General features: G+C 45.8%; 1 protein-coding gene across 2 annotated transcripts in view; it reads right to left on the bottom strand.

The window, feature by feature from the left end:
* LOC308480724 (putative ferric-chelate reductase 1) overlaps positions 1-18,726 on the bottom strand; it is a 30,583-nt gene extending 11,857 nt beyond the window's left edge. For both annotated transcript variants that reach the window (XR_013988258.1, XM_081012459.1), the window contains exons 1-10: positions 18,535-18,726; positions 11,200-11,392; positions 8,854-8,990; positions 6,006-6,097; positions 5,421-5,505; positions 4,663-4,680; positions 3,959-4,144; positions 2,858-2,959; positions 1,504-1,648; positions 956-1,069 (exon numbers count right to left, since the gene is read on the bottom strand). Coding sequence is in view for 1 of the 2 variants with exons in the window: in XM_081012459.1 (XP_080868585.1) it covers positions 956-1,069; positions 1,504-1,648; positions 2,858-2,959; positions 3,959-4,144; positions 4,663-4,680; positions 5,421-5,505; positions 6,006-6,097; positions 8,854-8,990; positions 11,200-11,392 (1,072 nt within the window). In the remaining variant the exon portion in view is untranslated. The remainder of the gene's footprint in view (positions 1-955; positions 1,070-1,503; positions 1,649-2,857; positions 2,960-3,958; positions 4,145-4,662; positions 4,681-5,420; positions 5,506-6,005; positions 6,098-8,853; positions 8,991-11,199; positions 11,393-18,534) is intronic.
* Between the last annotated feature and the right edge of the window lie 5,913 nt (positions 18,727-24,639).

Genomic DNA, 24,639 nt, shown 5'->3' with positions numbered 1-24,639 from the left:
AACCAAACCCTGTGTTGTGGGTGGGTTTAATTGAATAGCCACAACACCCACTTGGTAGGTCCCTTGATGCTGGGTTTAATCAGGCCAATGGGACGCAAGCTATATGGATCAAGGGACCTAAATATACCCATGCACGTGACCCAGAGCTTCCTCTTTTGGCATGTGCATTGGGAACACCCACCCACCTCTGCCTATTTTGGGGGCTTTGTGCTTGACCTTGCTATGCTGTCGTGTGTCGTCTATTGTTGGGACAGGGGCACGGTAGGAATTTCCCCACTTGGCTGATTGGCTGTTGCCATTTGGGTTTCGCCTGCCGCGTAGCAAATCGTCACAACTTGTAAGGTTGCGGATAGGCTCTGGTTCAGGTGATAAGGATGGGAGAATGCTCTTGCCATCCTTATGGTGAAGGGTACTCCATTAAAGGAATCCAAAGACTCAATGGTTTGGTCAACCCATGAGAGGGAGTTGTGACCGTGCCTGAGTCCAGGGGGACATTTGGGTTGCGGAGTTAGCCCGTTCCCGGCTTTCCGCTCATCCGGGTGTTCACCCTTGGCTGACCTATGCTGGAACCCTGGGTCAGCGCTACCTGCATGGCAGGGAGCTAGTCGAACCAGAGCCTATGCAACCAGTCACTTTCTGTAATCAATAAAGTTGTGGCCTAAATTCTGCCAAAAACCAAAACCAAAATTTGAGTCATGTGTGAATTTATTGAGGCGGGAGGTTTCTGGGTCCAAACACGCAATGTAATTTATTTATCACTATCAGAGCTTGAGAGGAGCAACAAACAAAGACACGAAGCAACTAATCCATCCCTACTAAACTAGGCTCACTTAAACATGTACGGAATCTACCCACAAGACCAAGACCCACCAGGAGCATCTCTCCAAGGAGGTACTGCAAGAGGTGGAATGGAAAGAAGAGACTTTGGGACTCCACTCTCAAAAAAGTTACTTACCATGAGCTTTGATTATCAAGGGTCTAGAACTGGTGCCACCTACTGCTGCAAAGCTTGAAATGTTCACCTTCTGATCAGTAATAAAGGGTGTCCTGGGATGCTTCTGTATCGTCCCTCCAAGTGTTTTTGTTTTTTTAAAAAAGAAGAAGAAGAACTAGTTATCGCAGGGCCTCTTGCTATAAAATGAATTCCTGCATGAACAAAGCTATCAACAGTATTTAAAAATCAACAGGTCTCTGTAGTCAACAGGTCTCAAGTATGCAAGAAGGTTCTGTACAGGCAATGTTAAGGAAGATGACTGGGTCTTCCTTTTTATTCAAAATCAAAACAAAACACATTATCCAGAAACATATCATCCTTATTTCTCTCCCCCCCCCCCATTTTTCCTCCCTCCCCCCCTCCACATATTGGAGCGATAAAAGCCTTCCAGCTATCATAAGTAAAGGCATTTGCTACAATTAGGCTCTTTAAGCCTTGAGCTCCAGAATTCTGTATGCAGTTGCTCTTGTAAACACTGTCCCCATTTCCAGTTTCTATGTGGAACTCACCATCAGCGTGAGATGGCCCAAAAGCCAGAAATACGTAGTACAAACTGTCAGTGCTTCTTGCCTGGGTTGATATGGGGTTTCTCGAAATGAAAGAACACCTGATAATTCCCTCGCTGAAGGATGTTGTCAGAACGTCCACATTACCCTAAACACACACACAGCAAAGTTATCTGTCACAGTCATTTTGACCATTATACATAAACTTACAGAAACAGACACAGTAGTAATCAATAAACTGATAATAATCAAGTAAAATAATGTGATGCTATTATAATATCTCTGCCTTTTCACCTAATTGTGGAAATACAATCCACATTTGTGTATATCTGCCTTCTTCCTATAATAAAGAGCTAAAAAGGGATGAGTTTATACAAATCCTGAAGATTCATCATTATTGCACCTCAACCCCCCTGAAAAAAACCCCTATATTCTTTCCCATTCTTTGAAAAACCCACCACTGCAACTCAGGAAGAAAAGGCACTATTCCCTCGTGTTTTTCCAGTTTGACTAGTTTGACTAGCATTTCCAGCATCAGACAAAAGGATCGATCTCTGGGTGTTTCCGGCATAGGCTTCAAGCTTACTGACTTCCCTGAAAGGGATGCTCGTCATCTAATCTTTGCCCTATTAAGCAGAGATCAAATCATTTCAGCCAATGGGCCTTCTGACTGCAAATCCCACTGCCTGCGGCCAGTGCTCCCAGTCTGGCATTATGATGAATTTGTATTGTTTTATTGTCTGTGGATTTTTTTTTTATGTACACCACATAAAAACATGAATTCCATATTTTTCGCTCCATAAGACGCACTTTTTCCATCCTAAAAAGTAAGGGGAACTGTGTGTGCGTCTTATGGAGCGAATGCAGGTGGGAGGCTCTGCTCAGCGCTCCCTTTAAATAGCTGCGTGGAGCGTGTGTGCGGCTCTTGGGAGCTTTTCCCCAAGGAGGGAGAAGGGCAGCCTGTCAGCTGGCTTTTCCGCGAGGTGGGGGAAGGGACCGATGGGTTGCCCTCAGTCCCTTCCCTCACCTCCTGCAAAAGCCCCCAAGAGCCGCGCTCCTTTTAAAGAGCCGCGCGGAGCGTGTGTGTGGCTCTTGGGGGCTTTTTCCCTTTAAAGAGTATTTTTTTCTTGCATTCCCCCTTCTAAAAACTTGGTGCGTCTTATGGTCAGGTGCGTCTTATGGGGTGAAAAATATGGTGAGTAGGTGGTGTAGAAATGCCTTAAATAAATAAATACAACTTTTAAGGAGCAGAGCTGTCGTCCAATAAGAAATCATGGAGTACAGGTTTCCCACACTCCTGATAGTTTCACACATCATACTTTTAAAAAACAAAGGTAGCAGAAGACATTTCCAGTACCAGAGGCCTTGGGCTGGGACGACTACGTCCAGTTGAGAAGGCGTGTTGAACCTCTATGCGATCTGTTCCATTCTTACCACAAATATAAACATCATCATCTCCCTGGGAAAAGATACACAACAGTCTCCTGTTATTCAGAATGAGTGCACGCTATATTTGTTTATTCTAATGTTACTAGCCCACGGGAAATCTGCCAGTTTAGCTAAGGGTGCCTTACGTCCAGGTGTACCTGGTTTGAGTATGGGATGCATATTGCAGAAGAAGAAGCCTTGACGACAATGAATGGAGGTGGGGAAGGGGAAGGTAGGTATGTGGTCTGGTACCCTGGAAAGCCACTGCCATTCAGCCTAGAGAAAACTAAGCAAGATGGACCAATGGTATGATGGTATTTGGCATCTTACGATGTTCCTACATTCATGCTTGCTCTGGGGTCCATAAATGCTCTATGCTTTCATAACCACAGGGACTGCTTGTTAAATTGTGGGTGAACATATCAGATGACACAGCGATTCTTCAACAGCTCTTGTTTATTCACAGGCCAGAACAGAACTGAACTGAAGGGTTCAGCCAGCCTGCTTATATAGAGCTCCACTGCAACGCAACTGTAACACTTTCTGTAACTATCCAATCACTGAACGTCACTTTCACTCCCTTATTTGCATATGTGGACCTGAATGAAAACTATCTACAGTATCCCCCTGCTGGCCCAGGGTGAGAACTTCAGTACATAACACTGCTGACTTTCAGCGACATATAACGCAATACAAATAGTTTTTCTTACTTGTGTTTTTTTAAGGGTTGCTTAATGTTTAGGGTTTTCAAAAAAAGCGCTTTCAATTTTTGCAAGAACTAAAATCTTGCAGATTTGTATGCCGAATCAATGCAATGTGAACACCAGTGAAATTCTATTGAAAATGACACAATTTTAACTTGTTCCTCTCTTATTACCTTTAGCTCAACAATACCTTTGTCATGTTTGCTGCACCTAGGGCTACATTTTTTAAAAAATAATTGTGACATGGCTGCAAGCTCTGTACATTAAAGTAATATAGTTAGACCCTAAGCATCTTAAAAAAAAAAAATAATCATTCAGTATCTCACCATTATCGTGTCATCAGAAAAGGCAATGGCTACATATCCATCTGAAAGTCCACTTATTTCAAATTGGAAAGCATCGCTCCCTAATGCCGCGGATGACATGAAGTAACAGTTTGGGTTGCTTGGGCTGCAGCCTGCAGGGTTACTGAAACAGAACTTGTGTTTGCCACACCCTTCCTCTGTGGAGATCTGCAAGGAAGAGTAGATCCCATCAACCATCAGCAATAAACATGGCTGTTAGTTATTTTTCTAAAATATTAATTCCACCTCTAAGATAAGACTATGTTCACCTGTTTAAAAGTACATGATAAATAAATGGAATCCTGTTTGCATGTCTGGTCAGGGGTACATGTAAGTCCCAGGTAAGTCGATAGATTCATTGCAACCGTAATGAACACACTACACACAGAGACACACACCTGGAGTGCATAAATGCTGCCAGGCCTTCTTGCATTTGTTTTTAGCATGCTTTCGATACGCAATCCTTGTGTCATTTCCACTGGAGGGATTCTCAGAGTTTGCCAAACGTACAGCACCCTTTACAGCACAATTCCATACGTTACCTTGAAGCAAACCTGGGTTTTGGACACAACGACTGTCCTCTCCAAAAGAAACATATTCAGGTTACTACTGACATGGAAGAAATGGGCTTGGATGAAGCGGGAAACAAGTCGTGTTAAAACAAAATGCAAAGATCAAACACTTACTGTTGTGGAGGAGACGGTCTGTGAAAGAAAAGAACATTGGTTACATTAAAAAATGGTTAAGGAAAAGGAATTTACTTCTCAGCTTTTCCGTCAAAAATCCTGGGATTGAGGAGGAGATTGTGAGCTACCTATATTGTTTTAATTGTTGTAACCTGCCCTGCCAGGAAATAAATGTCAGGGGAGTGTGTATGGTGTTAAGTTGTGGGTGAACATATCAGACAACACAGCGATTCTTCGAACAGCTCTTGTTTATTCACAGGCCAGAACAGAACTGAACTGAAGGGTTCAGCCAGCCTGCTTATATAGAGCTCCACTGCAACGCAACTGTAACACTTTCTGTAACTATCCAATCACTGAACGTCACTTTTAATCCCTTATTTGCATATGTGGACCTGAGTGAAAACTATCTACAGTATCCCCCTGCTGGCCCAGGGTGAGAACTTCAGTACATAACATATGGCACTTGTCACTCTATATGTCTGTATCGTACCTATACGTTGCTGGTATTTGGCCTTCAGAGATGTGGGTTACAGTCAATGTAGTTTTCAGGCCAAAAAAAGGTTGGTCTCCTTTGTGCTTATGAGTGTGGTTTTTTCCCCCCTACAGTTTTCAGCAGTAGAATGTTTAAACTATTGACATGACCTGGTAGTCCTTACACCAAAAAATAAAGTTCTCTAAGAATAGTTTAAATTAAATGCACGGTATCATTATTACATACTTGTAAAACAAGATGGCCAGTAAACCAGATTAAAACTTACTGGAACAAGTGGTGAACTGGAAGACACGAGAACTTGGCTTTGAACTTGAGTCCAGAATACCGAAAAATTATAGACCGCTGTTGCTCTGAAAATGGTGGAATACACAGCATGTAAATAATTTTAGAAAGCATTGACCAGATACAGCCAACCAATTCTTCTAGATTGCACTATTCTATTTTTCAAATTTAAAATTTGATTGATTATATAGCCTGGAATTTGTGGATTTAACAGCTTCAGTCTACACTGTTAATACCACCACCACCCACCCTTTACCCAAGGTGAGTTATAACAACTTAAAACTCAGAATCAAAAACAGTTAAAACAGATTAAAGTCAAGGGAATTATGCATGCTGCTTATTGTTTTCACTGCAGCAGTTCCCAGTGCCGAAGAGCCAAGCCACAGTGAAATTTAGAAAAATGCTTGACCCTTCTGCAGCAGAGACATGGATTCTTGTAGCCAATCCCAGCAGGATGTAGGCTTCCTAGTCTAGTATACATTTACAACCATAAAGTAATTTAAGACTTTGAGGGGAATTAAGGCATTAAGAAGTGCTGCTCCCTTATACAGAGAAAACAAGCCTGTACCTGAACTCAACATGCCCTACACCAGGAGCAGCAATCCAAATTGCTGTTATGTTTTGCTTCTTTGCCTTGTTTGTGTGACTCAGGGAAGAATTCTACAGTGGGGGGAAAAAAGAAAGAAATCCTGATGCAGAAGGAAATCAGGCACATTTCAGATGCTAAAAATAACTCAGAACTGTGGGCCCATGGAGTCCCTTGATAAGCTGGGTGATTACAGAGAACCATTCCCCACCAACTTTCATTGCATACCCTTCAACTGTCCCAATTTGAGCGGGACACCCTAGGCTTCTGATTGGATCCCAGAATGTCCTGTTTTTTGGTTCAGCTTTCTGGTGTGAGTCAGCCGAGCACCGGACCAAAAGTTGCTTGTTTTTTTATCTCGATCTCTGGTGCGAGTCAACTAACTCCTGTGAGAGATCGATATTTTTTTTAAAAAAGGAGTGTCCCAATTTTGATTAGCAGGATGTTGGACAAACAAGAACCATGCTGGCCTTGTAAACAAAATACAGTGGTACCTCGGGTTACATATGCTTCAGGTTACAGACTCCGCTAATCCAGAAATAGTACCTCAGGTTAAGAACTTTGCTTCAGGATGAGAACAGAAATCGTGCTCCGGCGGCGCGGCAGCAGCAGGAGGCCCCATTAGCTAAAGTGGTGCTTCAGGTTAAGAACAGTTTCAGGTTAAGAACGGACCTCCGGAACGAATTAAGTACTTAACCTGAGGTACCACTGTAATGCTGATATTGGGGTGATGGGGAAGTGGAGCAGTCTGGCCGATGGTATGATTAGTCACGCTGGAGGAGATGGGAAAGTGTCTCCCACTCCTCTAGGAACACAATTTTACACCCCTGCCAAGATGGGGATCTTGTGGCCCTTTAGATATTGTCGGGCTCCAACACGCACCACCCCGACCACTGGCCATGTGCTGGCTGAGGTTGATGAGAAATGAAGTTCAGCAGTGCTCAGAGAGCCAGAGGCCCCTTTTCCCTCATAGACAACAAAGATACACTCTCCTTCTTCCCATGGGCTTGCTCTCCTGTGGAACTGGAAGGGGAGTATAAGACATACAGAGTCTCAGAGCTGCTGGGTTGAGGACTACAGTCATACCTCGGGCTGAAGTAGCTTCGGGATAAGTACTTTCGGGTTGCACGCTGTGGCGACTCGGAAGGAGCACATTAATTCCGGGTCTCGCCGCTCGCGCATGCGCAGACGGTCAAAATGATGTCACGCGCATGTGCAGAAGCGGCGAGTTGCGACCCGCAGACGCGCGGACATGGGTTGCGTTCGCTTCTGGATGCGAACGGGGCTCCGAAACGGATCCCGTTCCAGGCTGCACACCTGAAGGACCAGGTGCGCAGCCTGGGAGTCATTTTGGACTCACAGCTGTCCATGGAGGCGCAGATCAATTCTGTATCCAGGGCAGCTGTCTACCAGCTCTACCTGGTACGCAGGCTGAGACCCTACCTGCCCACGGACTGTCTCGCCAGAGTGGTGCATGCTCTAGTTATCTCCCGCTTGGACTACTGCAATGCGCTCTACGTGGGGCTACCTTTGAAGGTGACTCGGAAACTACAACTAATCCAGAATGCGGCAGCTAGACTGGTGACTGGGGGCGGCCGCCGAGACCACATAACACCGGTCTTGAAACACCTACATTGGCTCCCAGTACGTTTCCGAGCACAATTCAAAGTGTTGGCGTTGACCTTTAAAGCCCTAAAGGGCCTCGGCTCTGTATACCTGAAGGAGCGTCTCCACCCCCATCGTTCTGCCTGGACGCTGAGGTCCAACTCCGAGGGCCTTCTGGCGGTTCCCTCATTGCGAGAAGCAAAGCTACAGGGAACCAGGCTGAGGGCCTTCTCGGTAGTGGCGCCCGCCCTGTGGAACGCCCTCCCATCAGATGTCAAAGAGATAAACAACTACCTGACATTCAGAAGACATCTTAAGGCAGCTCTGTTCAGGGAAGTTTTAATGTATGACATCTTAGTGTAATTTTGTCTTTGTGGAAGCCGCCCAGAGTGGCTGGGGAAACCCAGCCAGGTGGGCGGGGTACAAATAATAAATTATTATATTATTATTATCCAGAGGTACCACTGTAGAGCATTTTGAGCCCAGGAAAGAGCATTGGTGGTTGGGGGGGGGGTAGAAAATATCCATCTCTTTCTACCAACTGAGGCCCATTGCTGTGATTGCAGCCCCGTCTTCTTCCTTCCTTCCTTCCTTCCTTCCAACCACATGTATTGTGGCGAGGGTCAAAAAGAACCATGAAAATAGTTCTGTGCACCCAAGACACCTGCAGAGCTGCTGTTTGCCGAAGTAGCATTCCCCACTGCACACCTTTCACAGCCAACTGCATTTGAAAACAACATATACCTTTAAAACATGTGTGGGGAATCTTTTTTGACCTTCTAGAAGCCCCATGCCAGTCGTGGGCAGAGCAGGAGACAAAGGTGGGCAGAGCGATGAATGTCTACCATTGTAAAGTAGGCTAGGCTTTGCATTCACGCCTCTCTGTCCAGACAAGCCTGAGGCATTATCAGATTTCAAGGACACATTTCAGCCAGACAGAAATATTCAAGGAGGGGGTAGCCTGAGGAGAGTCCTGAGAGCCAGATAAAGAGGCCTTGGGAGGCCTTAAGTTTCCCATCACTGTTTTAAAAGCATATGTGGTAGGATATAGCGTGGGATTAGCTCTTCAGACAAAAAAACAGACTATCCCCGATCATCTTCAAGGCCATAGGATAGTTCCCTCGGTGTATATGAGTCTCTGCTCTGCAACCAAAGCTTGTTTTTGCATCGCAAAAGCTACTAACAAAAGAATTACACAAGCCCAAGCCACACAAGTTACACATACCTGAATGTCATTGCACGCAAGGCCTTGCGAGTTAGGGTCTAGGATTCGAAAATGTCCCACAGCAACATCGCCTCCAACTGCTCGGGCCTGGAGTAAAAATCCCTCAAAACTGGAATCGCCGCTTGCCATAAGAGATACTGAGTAGGAAAGATGTTGTAAAAAGTGTCAGTTTAAATGTTTTGCCACAACAAATATTAAGGGCAAAAAACAACAACAAATTAACATTGCATTTATTACTATCATCACTTGGATAATCAGTGTGAGAACCTACAAGGCCTGTGTACACGCACCAGGGTGTGTCACACAGATCTGATTTTAATTTGTGCCCTTTTGTCTACACCCGAGTGCTTTCAATTCAAATCTATCTTGATGTTTCCTGTCCACACTAGTAGGGGCTGCTTGATTAAATGTATTTGTGTTCTGTGTTGTTCTCCCCTGCCTTTAATGACCTTTCCTCAAGCCCCCAAAATTCCAGACTAGGGATCTGTACTCACTCAACTCTATCTCTCTATCTCTCTATCTATCCAGTGCATTTTTCTGGAGGAATGCAGGGGTATGCATACCCCTAAACATTTTGTGAATCTTTGTACTTTAGTCCATTTACTGTATTTTCCCCAATTTGAACTGTAAAATGGTGATTTTCTTCAGTCAAAATGAGAGTACACCTAAACATTTTTTTAAAGAAAAAAATGACTATCTATCTATTCATCCATCCATCCATCCATCCAAGACCATATAACATCGGTCCTGAAACACCTACTTTGGCTCCCAGTATGTTTCCAAGCACAATTCAAAGTGTTGGTGCTGACCTTTAAAGTCCTAAATGGCCACGGCCCAGTATACCTGAAGGAGCGTCTCCACCCCCATCGTCCTGCCCGGACACTGAAGTCCAGCTCCAAGGGCCTTCTGGTGGTTCCCTCACTGCGAGAAGTGAAGCTACAGGGAACCAAGCAGAGGGCCTTCTCAGTAGTGGCACCCGCCCTGTGGAACACCCTCCCACCAGATGTCAAAGAGAAGAACAACTATTAGACTTTTAGAAGACATCTGAAGGCAGCCCTGTTCAGGGAAGTTTTTAATGTTGGATGTTTATCGTGTTTTTAATATTCTATTGGGAGCCGCCCAGAGTGGCTGGGGAAATAATAATAATAATAATAATCTCCACCACCACCACTACTATTATCCCTCCCTCCCATGGAATATCACAGTAACAAACTATAACCAAAGCCAAAATTTTGAACACATTTGAAAGTGGGCAAAATGGTCTCTTTAAAAAACCACACCTTATTTTTTTATCTACCGCAAAACAGCACCCAGCCCCACCAGGTAAAAAGCCTACTAAGTACTGCCTCTCTAGGCTGTGCATGCAGAGATATGAGTACCTCTGATCTCCAGACCCTCCCTCCCACCACAGTGTGGCTCAGAGAAAAACAAACTGTACATTTCACAGACAAGCACACATGGCAAAGTATTTTTTTTTAATGGCTGGATCAGGTCCATTGTGATTCAGCTTAGCTTTATTCATAGATGGATAACCAAGTGTCTTAGGGAAAAGAGCCAAGTTCAAAGCAGCTGGAGGGATACAAGGTACCGATCCTTTCCCTTGCTGGAAGAGAATAAGTATGTTTGGTTTTGGTTTTTCACCCATTTGCTTTCTAAACTCCTGTGCTAAAGGGGAAAGATAATAAGTTACAAAAACATGTCTACTTCCTTTATAGCAAATTGTAATGTGATTGAAATAGGAAACTCTTTCCAGAGGACAAAGAATCCTTTTGTCTCTCCAGTGACGACTAATCCATGTGATCATGTTGGCCAAAGATGACACACTTATCGCAGCTCTGAGCAATGATCCAAAAGGATCTAGCATGGCATTCAGGGCTCCCCCCCCCCCCGCCCCCGCTCCAACAATCATTCCCAACAGACTGAGATTGTCAAAAAAGGAGAATCTAATGTGAAGGGCTACAGCAAAAAGTGGGGCAGAGGGCAGGGAGACATGGCATCAATGCATATACATGCACACCCACAGAGCAATTTGGACCCTGTTCATTTCACATTTGGGCTTAAACCAGTGATAGAGAACTTTCTGCCCTCCAGATATTGCTAGATTTTAATTCCCATCAGCCCCAGCCAGCATGGCCAATGGTCAGGAATGACGGTCACAGCTATTTATGGAGTGCAACAGATTGCCCATACTTGGCTTAGAGATAAAAAGTTATTTAACTAAGGTTTGATGTTAAACAGAGACATTGGGGGCGGAGGCAGGGAGAGTGGGAAGGAAGCACTTCCTACAGTGGACCTTTGACATCACTTTTGGTTTACATTGCAGTCAACAAATGGTTCTGAATTCACCTATAATTTCATCTCCTGGGGCAAATGAAGTTTTGGAGGTGGAGATGGCATATGGCGGTGCAGAGTTCTGTGCAATCTGTCCGTGACCAGGAACCATAGAGCCACAAGCCGCGCTGATTTTTCCATTTGAGTAGCCGAGGACTCCTGAAGAAAACGCTCCCCATAAAAGAAAGAAGCTAGCCAACTTTTCCATCTGTGAAGAAAGCAAAACATTTGAAACATTTAAGTGAGGATAACAGACGATTGCACAAGCAGGCTTAAAGGCAAATGGGGGAAGGATATCTCAATATCCTCTGTTACGGGGGTGGAGAACCTGCAAGTATCATGGTCAATGGCCAGTGATGATGGGATTTGCAGTCCAGCCGCAACTTGAAGGCCACAGGCTCCCCAGCCCTGCTCAATTGCTTAGACTTTTGCTAAAAATTAAGCTTAAAGGAAAGACACTTTCAGATGATAAGCCACAGAATAACACATTACTTCAGACAGCGTATATTTTGCATCCATGAAGATGAGGAGATTTCACTCCTCCCATATCCAAGAATCTGCTGATGTGATCTGCTGATTCTCCAGAGAGGAGGGGGCAGTTTCTGCTCCCTACATATTCCACTCCAGCCTCACATCAAAGAGAGAGAGAGAGAATGAGTGTTAGAGAGAGATCGTATGTATAGATAAGGTTGCTGCTAAGAGCAGCTGCAGACACTCAGTGCAGTTCAGCATTTTTGCTTAGACCTCATTTAGCTCTGTACATAGTTGTGTATTATAGTTGTAGATAGAATAAAGAAGATATTCTGCAGAGCTGCTCTCCGAGTCGTTTATGCTCTGCTATACTCTGCTGTGCGACGACTGTCTTCTTGTTGGAGTGAATCCGGTGCTCACAACTCTAAGCTGTGAGTCCACAGTACTTTGACCTGTTCCTGTGCAGAAGGTGGTCTCTGGAAGTGCTACCCAGATTGCCTAGCCCAGTCGGGCTAAAGTGTATGAGTCCAGTTGGTGGCACTGGCTCAAGGGCGATGCTGACAGAAGATGCAGACAGCAAACGCCTATGTATTCAGTCAAAGTTAGGCATTTTTACTCTGTTATAAACTGCTCTGGCATTTTTAAATTAGATGGAGACATAGATACGTTTAATAAATAAAATCAAAATGTTAGTGTACTAAAATTATATTGTTGTTTCCAGTGGGGGGAGTTAGGCATGTACTTAAACCTCTGCCCCTAATATTTTAAGTTTTAAAACTGATTAGCTTTTGATGACTCAAGATGACTTGCAGTTTTCTCAAATACCCAAGGAAATTCCTGGCAGGTGAAGTTAAGTAATAGTAATAATAATTTATTATTTGTACCCTGCCCATCTGGCTGGGTTTCCCCAGCAACTCTGGGCGGCTTCCAACAAAGATTAAAAATACATTAAAATGTCACACATTAAAAACTTCCCTGAACAGGGCTGCCTTCAGATGTCTTTTAAATGTCAGGTACAGTGGTACCTCGGGTTACATACTCTTCAGGTTACATACGCTTCAGGTTACAGACTCCGCTAACCCAGAAATAATACCTCAGGTTAAGAACTTTGCTTCAGGATGAGAACAGAAATCACGCGGCGGTGGCACGGCAGCAGCGGGAGGCCCCATTAGCTAAAGTGGTGCTTCAGGTTAAGAACAGGTTCAGGTTAAGTACGGACCTCCGGAATGAATTAAGTACGTAACCAGAGGTACCACTGTAGTTGTTTATTTCTTTGACATCTGATGGGAAGGCGTTCCACAGGGCAGGTGCCAGTACCGAGAAGGCCCTCTGCCTGGTTCCCTGTAGCTTAGCTTCTCGCAGTGAGGGAACCACCAGAAGACCCTCGGAGCTGGACCTCAGTGTCTGGGCTGAACGATGGGGGTGGAGACACTCCTTCAGGTATACTGGGCCGAGGTCAACACTTTGAATTGTGCTTGGAAACATACTGGGAGCCAATGTAGGTCTTTCAGGACCGGTGTTATATGGTCTTGGTGGCCGCCCCCAGTCACCAGTCAAGAGACCAGGGGCGCAATAATGCTATTTATGTGGTGTTCCACTGATACCAGAGACAAGGTGAATTACAGCAGCAGCAACTGTAAACCAGAGCAGTTGTTCAGCAAGCTGGAACAAGCACATGCATTCATAGAGCAGCACACTTACAAGCCTCTGGGTGCAAGAAGAAATACACAGTGAGCCCAAAAATCCAAACCTTCCACCATGCTAATGAATTGTTTTGGCTATTGTGCTGACATGCACTGGGTGGGGCTGAACAGGCAACGAGGTGGTAATAATACACTATGCACTAACTGATTTGCTTAATCCAACAACAAAGTTGTTGTACCTGGGAGACTGTCCTATACATTGTCATTAAGACCACCAGGGTCAGTCCTGCTATTAGAGTGATGAAGCTGCCTCAGGTGGCAGATGCCAGGGTTGGCAGGAGCCCCCAATTCATTTCTCTGAGTCCTGGAAACAGACACTGCTCATTGTGTGGGGAGACAACAGCAGCTGAGTCACCAAAGCAGAGCAGGGTGAGGTCACAGGGAGGTTGTTTTATTTCACAACATTTATATACTACTTGATGGTAATAAAATAATAAAACTAAGAGTGAGAAACAGTGAAAATCAAGCATTTAAAACTAAAAATAATTCAAAACCGCATTAAGCTAGAATTAAATTAAAAACACATGACGGCTTCTACATGTCTGAATAGCCTTGCTTGAACAAAAGTGGTTTTAGCAAGTGCCAAAGGGAGATACAGTGAAGGCGCACGTAGTTGAGGTCAATGGGCAGGGAGTTCCAGGGTTTACACTAAAGAAAGAGTATAATATGGTAGCTGCAACAGGGCCAGTTCTGCCCTGTGCGATGGGTGTCCTCATGTAATTTGTTTTGGGGGTTCTCCCCCCCCCCCCAGCATCCATAGGATGCCATCGGCCGCAAAACGTCAGTCCGTCTTTCCCTACTCCACCCCCGTTTAATCTGGATTTATTACCCTTTCCAGGGAAAAAATCTTTTTTCTTAAAAGCTTGTTGCCAGCTACCCCTTTGGGAAAATGTAAATGACACTTGACCATGTTAGGTCTGCTGTCTAGAAGCCTGTATAGTCTCTGGGTACTCCTCACCAGGCCTGCCATAGATGTTAGCAAATTACCACATTACACAGAATTCCAGGAGTGGTGCAAAGGTGGTGATGTCGGGGCTTGCATGGGTGCACCAGTAGAGTGGCTCCATCAGCATATCGTCACCGCGCTGCCCCATACCAATAAGAGGCACTGACCCGCAGCTCACACGCAGCTCTTAAGTACGTGTGGGCGGGTCTCTTTTTAAACTTATCAGCTTTCAATTCATTCAGCATTTTTCATTGTTTCTGAGATTAAGACTTCAGGAATAGAGCCAAACCACTAAAGTCTCCCAGCTGCACGTATCTCACGTAACCCAGCCAGCCTTTTAAAATAAATAGCCATTTTTCTTCCAATTAAAAATGAACTTTGTCACAGGGTTCTGCTGCCTATTGATTTCTGACACATGAAAGTGAAACTTCAGACAAATATGAGTGCAAATTAAGGACCTGAAGGTTAGGGTGGGACAAAGAGAGAAATAGGGGAAATAATAATAATTTTCAAGTTTGGCATTTTTAAACTAAGGATGACTATTCACAACTATCCATAGTATCCTGGTCTGTCCTGCTCAATACTGTCAACACTGACCATCAGAGGCCAGGAGTGGGCAGCCAGGAGAAGCAGGGCAAAGTCACTGGCTTGGCTTCCCAATGTAGAGATTTGCGGCTGCCAGCAAAGGAAATGGTGATGTGAGTGGGGTGCAGGCGCAACAGTGGAGTCAATCTGCAATTCCCTGTGTCCACACTGCACTGACCTCCCCACCTCTCTGCTCTCCCTTAAAGGTAAAGGGACCCCTGACCATTAGGTCCAGTCGTGACTGACTCTGGGGTTGCGGCACTCATCTCGCTTTATTGGCCGAGGGAGCTGGCGTACAGCTTCTGGGTCACGTGGCCAGTATGACTAAGCCGCTTCTGGCGAACCAGAGCAGCGCATGGAAACGCCGTTTACCTTCCTGCCGGAGTGGTACCTACCGCATTTTTCGCCCTATAGGACGCACTTTTTCCCCTCCAAAAATGAAGGGGAAATGTGTGTGCGTCCTATGGGGTGAATGCAGGCTTTCACTGAAGCCTGGAGAGCGAGAGGCATCGGTGCGCACCGACCCCTCTCACTCTCCAGGCTTCAGGAAGCTATCCGCAAGCCTTGGGAGCCTGGCGGGAGTGCCCGCCGGGCTCCCAAGGCTTGCGGGCAGCAGCCTGCAGCCCGAAGCATGGGGCGCGCTCCGGAGTGCGCCCCGTGCTTCGCGCAGATGTCCGCAAGCCTTGCGAGACCGGCGGGAGTTCCCGCCAGGCTTGCAGGCAACAGCCTGTTCTGGGGGCTGGGGTCAGGCTTCCCCCGCCCCCAGCCCCACAAGCTCCGGGAGCAATGGCGAGGTTGAGCGCAACCTCGCCTTCGCTCCCGGACCCCCAGCCCAGAGGCTAAAAACGAAGCCAGGACAGCTAGCGGGATCCATCCCGCTCGCTGTCATGGCTTCTTTGCTCTTTGGGGCTCGGGGGGAAATAATTTTTCTTTCTTTCTTTCCCCCCCCCCAAAATAAGTGCGCCCTATGGGCCGGTGCACCCTATAGGGCGAAAAATACGGTATTTATCTACTTGCACTTTGACGTACTTTCGAACTGCTAGGTTGTCAGGAGCAGGGACCGAGCAATGGGAGCTCACCCTGTCGCAGGGATTCAAACCGCCGACCTTCTGATTGGCAAGTCCTAGGCTCTGTGGTTTAACCCACAGCGCCACCCGCATCCCCTGCTCTCCCTTACCAGCAGTGATTTCTGTACTGGGAAGATGGGTAAGGAGCTCTGCTCTGCTACACTGGCAGCTACAGACAAAAACTCCAGGGTTTCAGACAGGGGGGTCTCTCTCTCTCTCTCTCTCTGCCCTACCAGGACATGCCAGGGATCTATCCTGGGACCTTCCAAATGCCAAACGTTAGGTCTACTGCTGAACCTCAGTTCTTCCCTTTGCAGATGACTCACCACAGAGCTTTTAGATCATTGATGTCCCTCTCAGATCAGATACTTCTCCACAGAGGCAGTTCAGAGATACTTACAAGATGCTGGGAGCTATGTCTCTCAGTGATTTCGACAGACGAGCCAGTTCTGGTTTAAGATCTACTATGACCAAATACCTTCTCATTTAAACCACCCCTTAAGAAACTGCTGGACCTTGTTAAGTCTTAGTAATACCTGAGGCACTCACCAGCAAGTCGATGCATTATAAAGGCAGATATCCATCACCTACCTTTCACCTATTCCTAAGAAGCATCTCTCTGCCTAACACTTCAAGATTTAAACTTTAAGTGATACCAAAGTGCTCCTTCAACAAAGCCTAGTGTGATTTGCTCACTGTTCTTCCACTCTCAGTAGGGGCACTTAAAGATATAACCAAAGCTGCCCTTCATTCTTGGAGAAAGGTAGAGGCACAAATGTAAGATACACATAAAGTGATAAAATAAGTAGCTGCTACCCTATACGTGTCTACTCTGAAGTAGGCCACAATGAAGTCCCAAGTAAGTACAGCAGGCGTAGCCAACACTGTGCTCTGCAGTTTTTGTTGGACTGCAATTCTCATTACAGTGGTACCTCGGGTTACATACGCTTCAGGTTACAGATGCTTCAGGTTACAGACTCCGCTAACCCAGAAATAATATCTCGGGTTAAGAACTTTGCTTCAGGATGAGAACAGAAATTGTGCTCCGGCGGCGTGGCGGAAGCGGGAGGCCCCATTAGCTAAAGTGGTGCTTCAGGTTAAGAACTGTTTCAGGTTAAGAACGGACCTCCAGAACGAATTAAGTACTTAACCCAAGGTACCACTGTATTCCTGACCACTGGTCATGCTTGCTGGGCTGATGAAAGCTGTAGTCCCACAGCATCTCGAGGGCTAAGTGCCTGGTGTATAGGATTGCAACCTTAGTTACTCTGAGTGCTGGTAGCATCCATTTATTCCCCCTAAAAGAGTGCTGTGTTCTTTAATGCTTGGTGCTATGCAAATACAATAGAACACGCAAAACTGACCTGTAATGAAATTAGCAAAATTAGGACTGGGGAACGGGGAGGTGAGCAGCGTAATATAGATGTGGCTGAACTGGAGGCTGTAAGGTGTTTTGGATTCACCTTTAAGAATATAAAAAGAGCCTATGCACTCTCCCAAGTTGTGATTCCCTGTACTTGGCATCCACCTTCAACAGTGGAGGCATAACAAAGTCATTGTGGCTAGTAGCCACCAATAGCCTTACTCTTTTAAAGCCATCCAACTCAGTGCCTATCACTACCATTTCCTGTGGAAGCAAATTCTAGACTTTGCATTGCATAAACCACTGCTTTCTTTCATCAGCCAGGTACAATTTCCTCCACCTTGGAAGAAATGCAACACTAAAATCGGTGAAGGGTGCTTTGTATGAGTGGGCAGGCACAGACCTAGCACACTTGCCAGGATCGAAGCAGCGAGCCACTGTGCTCTTGTGTTTTCCATTCTGTACAATGGGCAAACTGAAAAAGTGAGAGGTTATTTCCCCAGAATGACATCTCCCGTGCTTTTTGCACGAGTGAAGCCACAGGCCCCAACTCAGCCTCGTTCACACAGCACTTTCAAACACATGAGCTCAAAGGAGCAAAGCTAACAAATTCTGCATGCCAGCAATCTACAGGTATATAGTGAAGAGGCCAGTAAAACTGTGTCCAGGGGTGCAACACACACCTCTCATTCTCTGTCTCGCTCCCCACTTCCTACATCCCATTAACTGCACAGCTAAGAGTTGCGAGGCAGGCAGCCCATTCAACAGGTGCAGTTTTCACCAACCCCAAAATGCACTGACTGGAAAAGCTTCACCTAGTGAATATCAGGAATATAGGAAACTATGTTCTCCTCCTATAAAGATCACTGGATCACTGGTGCATTAGTGGGCGGTAGGTATAAAAAGGTTGTACCCCTGGTCTACACTGACCAGCAGCAGTTGTCCAGAATTTCAGACCAGAGCCCATGGGCATAGCCAGGATTTTTGTTTGGGAGGGGGCAAGCCTTTTGTTAGGGGAGCAGACCTTTGGGGGAAGGGGCAGAACCTCAGTTAGCTATGTATTTTTATTGATTTATAGGGGGGGCAGCTGCCCCTCACTACCCCCCACCCCCTTGGCTACACCCATGCCAGAGTCTCTCTCTCAGCTGAACCTGGGATGTTCTGCATGCAAGGCAGACGCCCAAAGCTTGCCAACATTTCAGTCTCCAGCCCTACCTGGATAGGTCAAGGAATGAACCCGGGACCTCCTCCTACGTGAAAGATGCAGCCGTGCAATGCCTCTTCCTCGAAGTCAGCTTCTTGAAGGCACAGGAGCCTTTCAAGACGGAAAGCGTAGCAGACTTAGGCGCATTCCGAATAGTCCTGCTGCGGCCACTCCTCCTCGCCTTCGCTTCACCTTTCTTTGCAGCGCAGGGAGCCCCTCCCTGCCTTGAAGACCGCGCCCGGGCCCTCTGCTGGCCAAGGTGGGGCACTGCCTTTCCCCCGGAGCTTTGTTTATTGCTGTGACCCGGCAACACGCGCTTATCAATAAGGCGCGCGGGGCGGGGGTGCCTTTATCTTCACGGCCACTCGGGAAACTTTAATTAGACATAAAGGGTTGGATCCGGACAGCAGCTGAACTTGGGTCCCCTTGAGTTCAGTGGGTCGTTAGTCGCGAAGAAAAAGGAAGGAATCGAGATGTTGCTAGACACATTGAATGGTCCCGGAGACATCAAGTCGCATCTAGGCTAAGGGTGCAATCCTAAGCCCCCGCATCGTGTGTGTGTGGTTATTGTTGTTGTTTATTGAATTTATATACTGCCCTATATGCAGGGGTCTCAGGGCGGTTCACAGAATAAAATCAAGATATAAAACCACAAAATACATAATAAAAATAAAAACAACAACCCAATAGCCTCCCCCAAGAAATCCACATTTTAAAAGGGCATAGGATGTAGATCAGATCAACCAAAAAGGTAAAGGGTAAAGGGAACCCTGACCATTTGGTCCAGTCGTGACCGACTGTGGGGTTGCAGCGCTCATCTCGCTTTATTGGCCAAGGGAGCCGGCGTACAGCTTCAGGGTCACGTGGCCAGCATGACTAAGCCGCTTCTGGTGAACCACAGCAGCGCACGGAAACACCGTTTACCTTCCCGCCGGAGTGGCACCTATTTATCTACTTGCACTTTGACGTGCTTTCGAACTGCTAGGTTGGCAGGAGCAGGGACCGAACAACGGGAGCTCATCCCGTCGCGGGGATTCGAACTGCCGACCTTCTGATCGGCAAGTCCTAGGCTCTGTGGTTTAACCCACAGCGCCACCCATGTCCCTCACAAAATACATAATAAAAATAAAAACAACAATCCAATAGCGCCCCCCCAACCACATTTTAAAAGGGCATAGGATGTAAATCAGATCAATCAAAGGTCTAGTTAAAAAGGAACATTTTTGCCTGGTGTCTAAAGGTGTATAATGAAAGTGCCAGGCGAACTTCCCTGGGGAGAGCATTCCACAGATGGGGAGCCACTGCAGAGAAGGCCCGTTCTCATGTTGCCACCCTCCGCACCTCTCAAGGAGGAGGCACACGAAGAAAGGCCTCAGAAGATGATCTCAGGGTCCGGGTATGTTCATATGGAAAGAGATGGTCCTTGAGGTTTCTCAACATGGTTTCTCCCCACACCAATCTCCACCAAAGAGTGCTACCAGTTGGGGAGGGGGTAGCCAGTGGGGAGCCTCAAAGCAGAGATTTTCTGTGTAGGACACTTCCACTTCTATTCCCAATGAAGTTCGCTGTTACCTTGTCCAAGTTATGAAAAATATAAATGAGGGGGGGAAACGTTTGTCTTGGGCTTGTGTTGTACACGCTCCACCGATATGTGAATGGCAAATAGTTCCACAAAGACTTTTGTGGTTCGTGCAGTTTGCTCCTACCCTTTTAATATGCTTGTTTCGTCCCACTGCTGTGGGGTTGGGAAATATTCCATTCCTTTTATCCTCTCTACCCAACCCTCAGGCTTGCTTGCCCGACCCAATGTGAGGTAATATAGCCTTCCATATGCCTAATTACTTCCAAGATCAGGATGTTTGTCTAAATCCTACTAGAATGGGCATGGGCAGTGGGCAAGGGGGGGGATTGCTCCCCGCCCCAGAACCATAGCCCCAGGTTCACAGCTTTCATTTCTTTTGAAAAAGTAAGTTTTCAGTATCTGTAGAATTCAAGGTGAGGCACAATGTACAGGCACTACAAGTCTCATTTTTGTTTTGTTTTGTTTAAGAAGCTTTGCAGTGTTTCACTTTGCTCCCCACCCTCATCCACCCACCAAAAATTCCTGTGGACACCCATGAATGCAGTACAAATAGCCCCCAATTACACTCAGCTGTGCGTTTGGAAGTTCCTCTCAGTCCTTCTAAATGTGGGATGAGATTTCTTTCTGCAGTTTAAAGGATGGGGCTTTAAAGGACACATATGCATTTTGGATAACGTCACATGAACATGGAGTAAAAACCTAGCACTGCAAACGCAATGAGTGCATAGTAAAATAGGACTGCAAACATAGTCTCTGAGAAGACATGCTCCGAGGTGAGCATTCTCAATTGTTCTCTGGTGTGGGAGATGGCCGTTCAGGAGGCGCAGAATCAGCTGCATGCTTATTTGCTCAGCTAGTTTGCTTCTCCCATGATAGCTCCCTGAAGAGGTTCAATACAAGCATGGATGGCCACCACAGCTCCTGTGAGCAACCCAGATGCCTTCCCATGTGCCCAAAGAAGCCTTCGGTTGTGCATGCTTGCATGTGCTCATGGTTACAATGTGTGCACAGTTGTGGAGCATCACAGTTTGCAGATGTTTCCAATGGGCCCCCCAAAGTAGGCAAGCCCTGGTCAGGAAGAGGTTTGCTCTTGCAAACTGGCCCTAACATTCAAGTACAGTGGTACCTCAGGTTAAAAACTTAATTTGTTCTGGAGGTCCGTTCTTAACCTGAAACTGTTCTTAACCTGAGGTACCACTTTAGCTAACGGGGCCTCCCGCTGCTGCTGCGCCACCGCCGCACGATTTCTGTTCTCTCTCATCCTGAAGCAAAGTTCTTAACCCAAAGTACTATTTCTGGGTTAGCGGAGTCTGTAACCTGAAGCATCTGTAACCAGAAGTGTCTGTAACCCGAGGTATCACTGTAAATGTGTGTGTGTAGATGTATAGAGATGTATATAAATACATGTATATAAATGTATTTATTTAGTTATGAAAATATTTCTATATATGTTATGAGTGTAGGATTTTTGGGGGGGGGGAATCAACAGATTCTTTTCCCCCCCAACTATAAATGATAAGTTTTTGTTTTTTATAAAAAAGAACTGTATATTGCACAACCTAAAGAAAATCTGATACATGAGTGAGTGAGATCCAGGATAGCATGAGCAGGCTTCTTCCCCTTCCTCCTGCAGCCCCCACAATCTGTTCCAGAGGGTTGAGAAACCTGCTAGATTGGCTTTTGGGCCTGTGGGGGTGGGGTAAAGGTGTGTGGGGAAGAGAAACCAGAGGTTGTATTGCACAAGTGGAATTCCATTTCACAAGTGGGGAGACGTCACTGGATACTCCCCATAATTAGGAATCTCAAAAACAGACAACTTTTGACAAAGTGCTGCAATATACTTGGTGGTAGTGTTGTTTTTAAATGAATAACAATAGAGCAACAACAGGGATTAGGGAAGAGTATAAGAATAGCCTGTCCAGTCCAGCATTCTGTTCCCATTGTGGGCACCACATGTCCATGCGACACCTGCAAGCAGAACATGAATGCATTAGCCCTCTCTGCAACCTGAACTCCATGGCAAGCGGTATTCAGATGCATGGTGCCTCCAGTGCGGGAGATCATAATCATCAAGGATAAACAACATTTGTCTAATCCCCTTTTTAAAGCCATCCAAGTTGGCTTGTGGTTGCAAATTCCATAGTTGTGACTATGTGCTGTGTGAAGTGGTACTTCCTTTTGTCTGTTCTGAATCTTCCAGTATTCAGCTTCGTTGGATGACCCCAGCTTCTTCTAGTATTTTGAGAAAGGAAGAAAAAGGCCTTCCTATTCACTTTATCCACAACATGCTTGGTTTCAGACACATCTATCATGTCCATTCCCCGTTACTCACCTCCCCCCTCCAAAAAAAGCCAGAAAATGTTAGGATCTTTCATCATGTTCCAGCCTCATGATCACTGTGGTTTCCTTATTCAGAACCTTTCCAGCTCTTCAATACCTTGTTTGAGATGTGGCAATTAGAACTGTACACAGTATTCCAAGTGTGCTTGCACATGGTGAGATAACATTTCAGCTATTATGGTCACCTAGAGTTTTCATCTTAGCAAAGCTCCAACATGAACAAATGAAATAATCAACTCTTGAAAGATTAAATATCCCTTAATACAGATGTAATGGAATTTATTCCTAACCTACCTGCATGCTTCTATAACCCAGAACTTTCCAAACTTTTGAAGTTGGTGACCAACTTTTTAGACACGCATCATTTCGCGACACAGCAATTCAGTTTTCCTCACAAACCGGAGGTTAAACTAATCCTTTTCCAACCCCGGGCAGATTGCAGGGAGCATTCCTGTGACACACCTACACACTGCAGCCGACACACTAAACATGTCACAACACATGGTTTGGAAAGCTCTGCTATAGCCAATGGCCACAGTCTTATTCAAGGTTAGGTGCAGGGATACGTGCATTTACTTCAACTGGCTTAAATGCATCTACCGCTGTATTGAACTGTGGCCAGTGTAATCTCAGCTAAACTCCACACAATATGATTTTGCTCTGCAGATAAGCATTAGCAACACTGCTGAAATAATTAACCTTTGTGCTAGCTATAGTATGGCTCCAAAGTAAAAATAGCCAATCAGATCTGCAGTACAAACACATCATATTTTTAATCAGGCAAATCAGCATATTCTCCTGCAATGCTGAAGGTGTAACTGGCTAATCTCACTTTTGAGTGATTTATTGCACTGAGATAGTGGCACAGTTGGATATGAGACCAAACCATATTCTGAGTGCATAGACAAGCACTGCTTATATATCATCAGCGGTCTGAAGCCACTGTGTTCTTTGACGAGATTTTACCAATAATAACGTGGGCATAACGTGGGCTCAATTCCACTCCTTTGTGACCAGATTCTCCCCGCAGGAGAACTGGCTTTGTTGTCAAGCTGAAATGAAGATGCTCCCTGACTGCACCACCCTGCCGAAGGTAGCCTGGGAGCATTTCCACTCTTCTCTTCGTTATTTGAATAACACTGCAGCATCACACAAAATAACCTCCCTATCGGACTATCTCATCTCCTTCCATCCATGAAGGAAGATAACAACAACAACATTGCAACCTTCCCTAGATAGAAAGCGACACAGTAAAAAGCTCCCCCTAATGCAGACTGAGTCTGGTTCATGGTAACACACTGACACTCACCCAGCCCTCCTTGCCCCATCTTTATTTGGGTTTCCATAATAGCTGAATTTGGCCTATTGGTAGTAGAAGTGGAGAGAGGGCTGTTGCCCTGTGCCCCCTTTTGTAGGCTTCCCAGAGGCATCTAGTCAGCCAGTGTTAGGAACCATGATGTGGGAACCACCAAATGTGCCTTGTTGGGCCTGATCCACTAGGGCAGGGGAGCAGAAACATACGGTTTTCTTATATATGCTGGAACAGGCTTCCTCAACCTTGGCCCTCCAGATGTTTTTGACCTACAACTCCCATGATTCCTAGCTAGCAAGACCAGTGGTCAGGGATGATGGGAATTGCAGTCTCAAAACATCTGGAGGGCGGAGGTTGAGGAAGCTGCCCAGAGTGGCTGGGGAAACCCAGCCAGATGGGCAGGGTATTATTATTATTATTATTATTATGCCTCTCTGAGCTGAGGCAGGGACATGGAAGAGAAGCAGGGAGGCGACTGCAAAGCACCTTCGCTAGGAAGGCATTTTTATATTTCAGAGAAATATCCAGTATAGCGTATATCCAGTGCTTTTTTCTGGGGGTACGCATACCCTTAATCATTTTGTGAATTTTTGTACTTTTGTACATTTACTGTATTTATTTTTCCTGATTCGAACTATAAAATGGTGATTTTCTTGAGTCAAAATGAGAGTACCCCTAAACTTTTTTTCAAAAGGAAAAAAAAGAGCACCGAGTATTATCGCTGTTAGGCAAGAGCAGAAGCTGTCCACTTCGGTCTCGAAGCTAAACGCTCTGCCTACGACTTGTTTCCTAAAAACACATTCCCGATTTCCTTCCAACACTCTCTACCCGCGCTGAAGAGTTCGCTAAAAAAGACGCGGAGGAGGAGGAGGGAGCCGTGCC

Source organism: Podarcis pityusensis (assembly GCF_964106645.2).
Source record: "Podarcis pityusensis genome assembly, chromosome: 6".
Classification (NCBI taxonomy): Eukaryota; Metazoa; Chordata; class Lepidosauria; order Squamata; family Lacertidae; genus Podarcis; species Podarcis pityusensis.
This window is presented reverse-complemented; position numbering and strand designations above follow the sequence as displayed.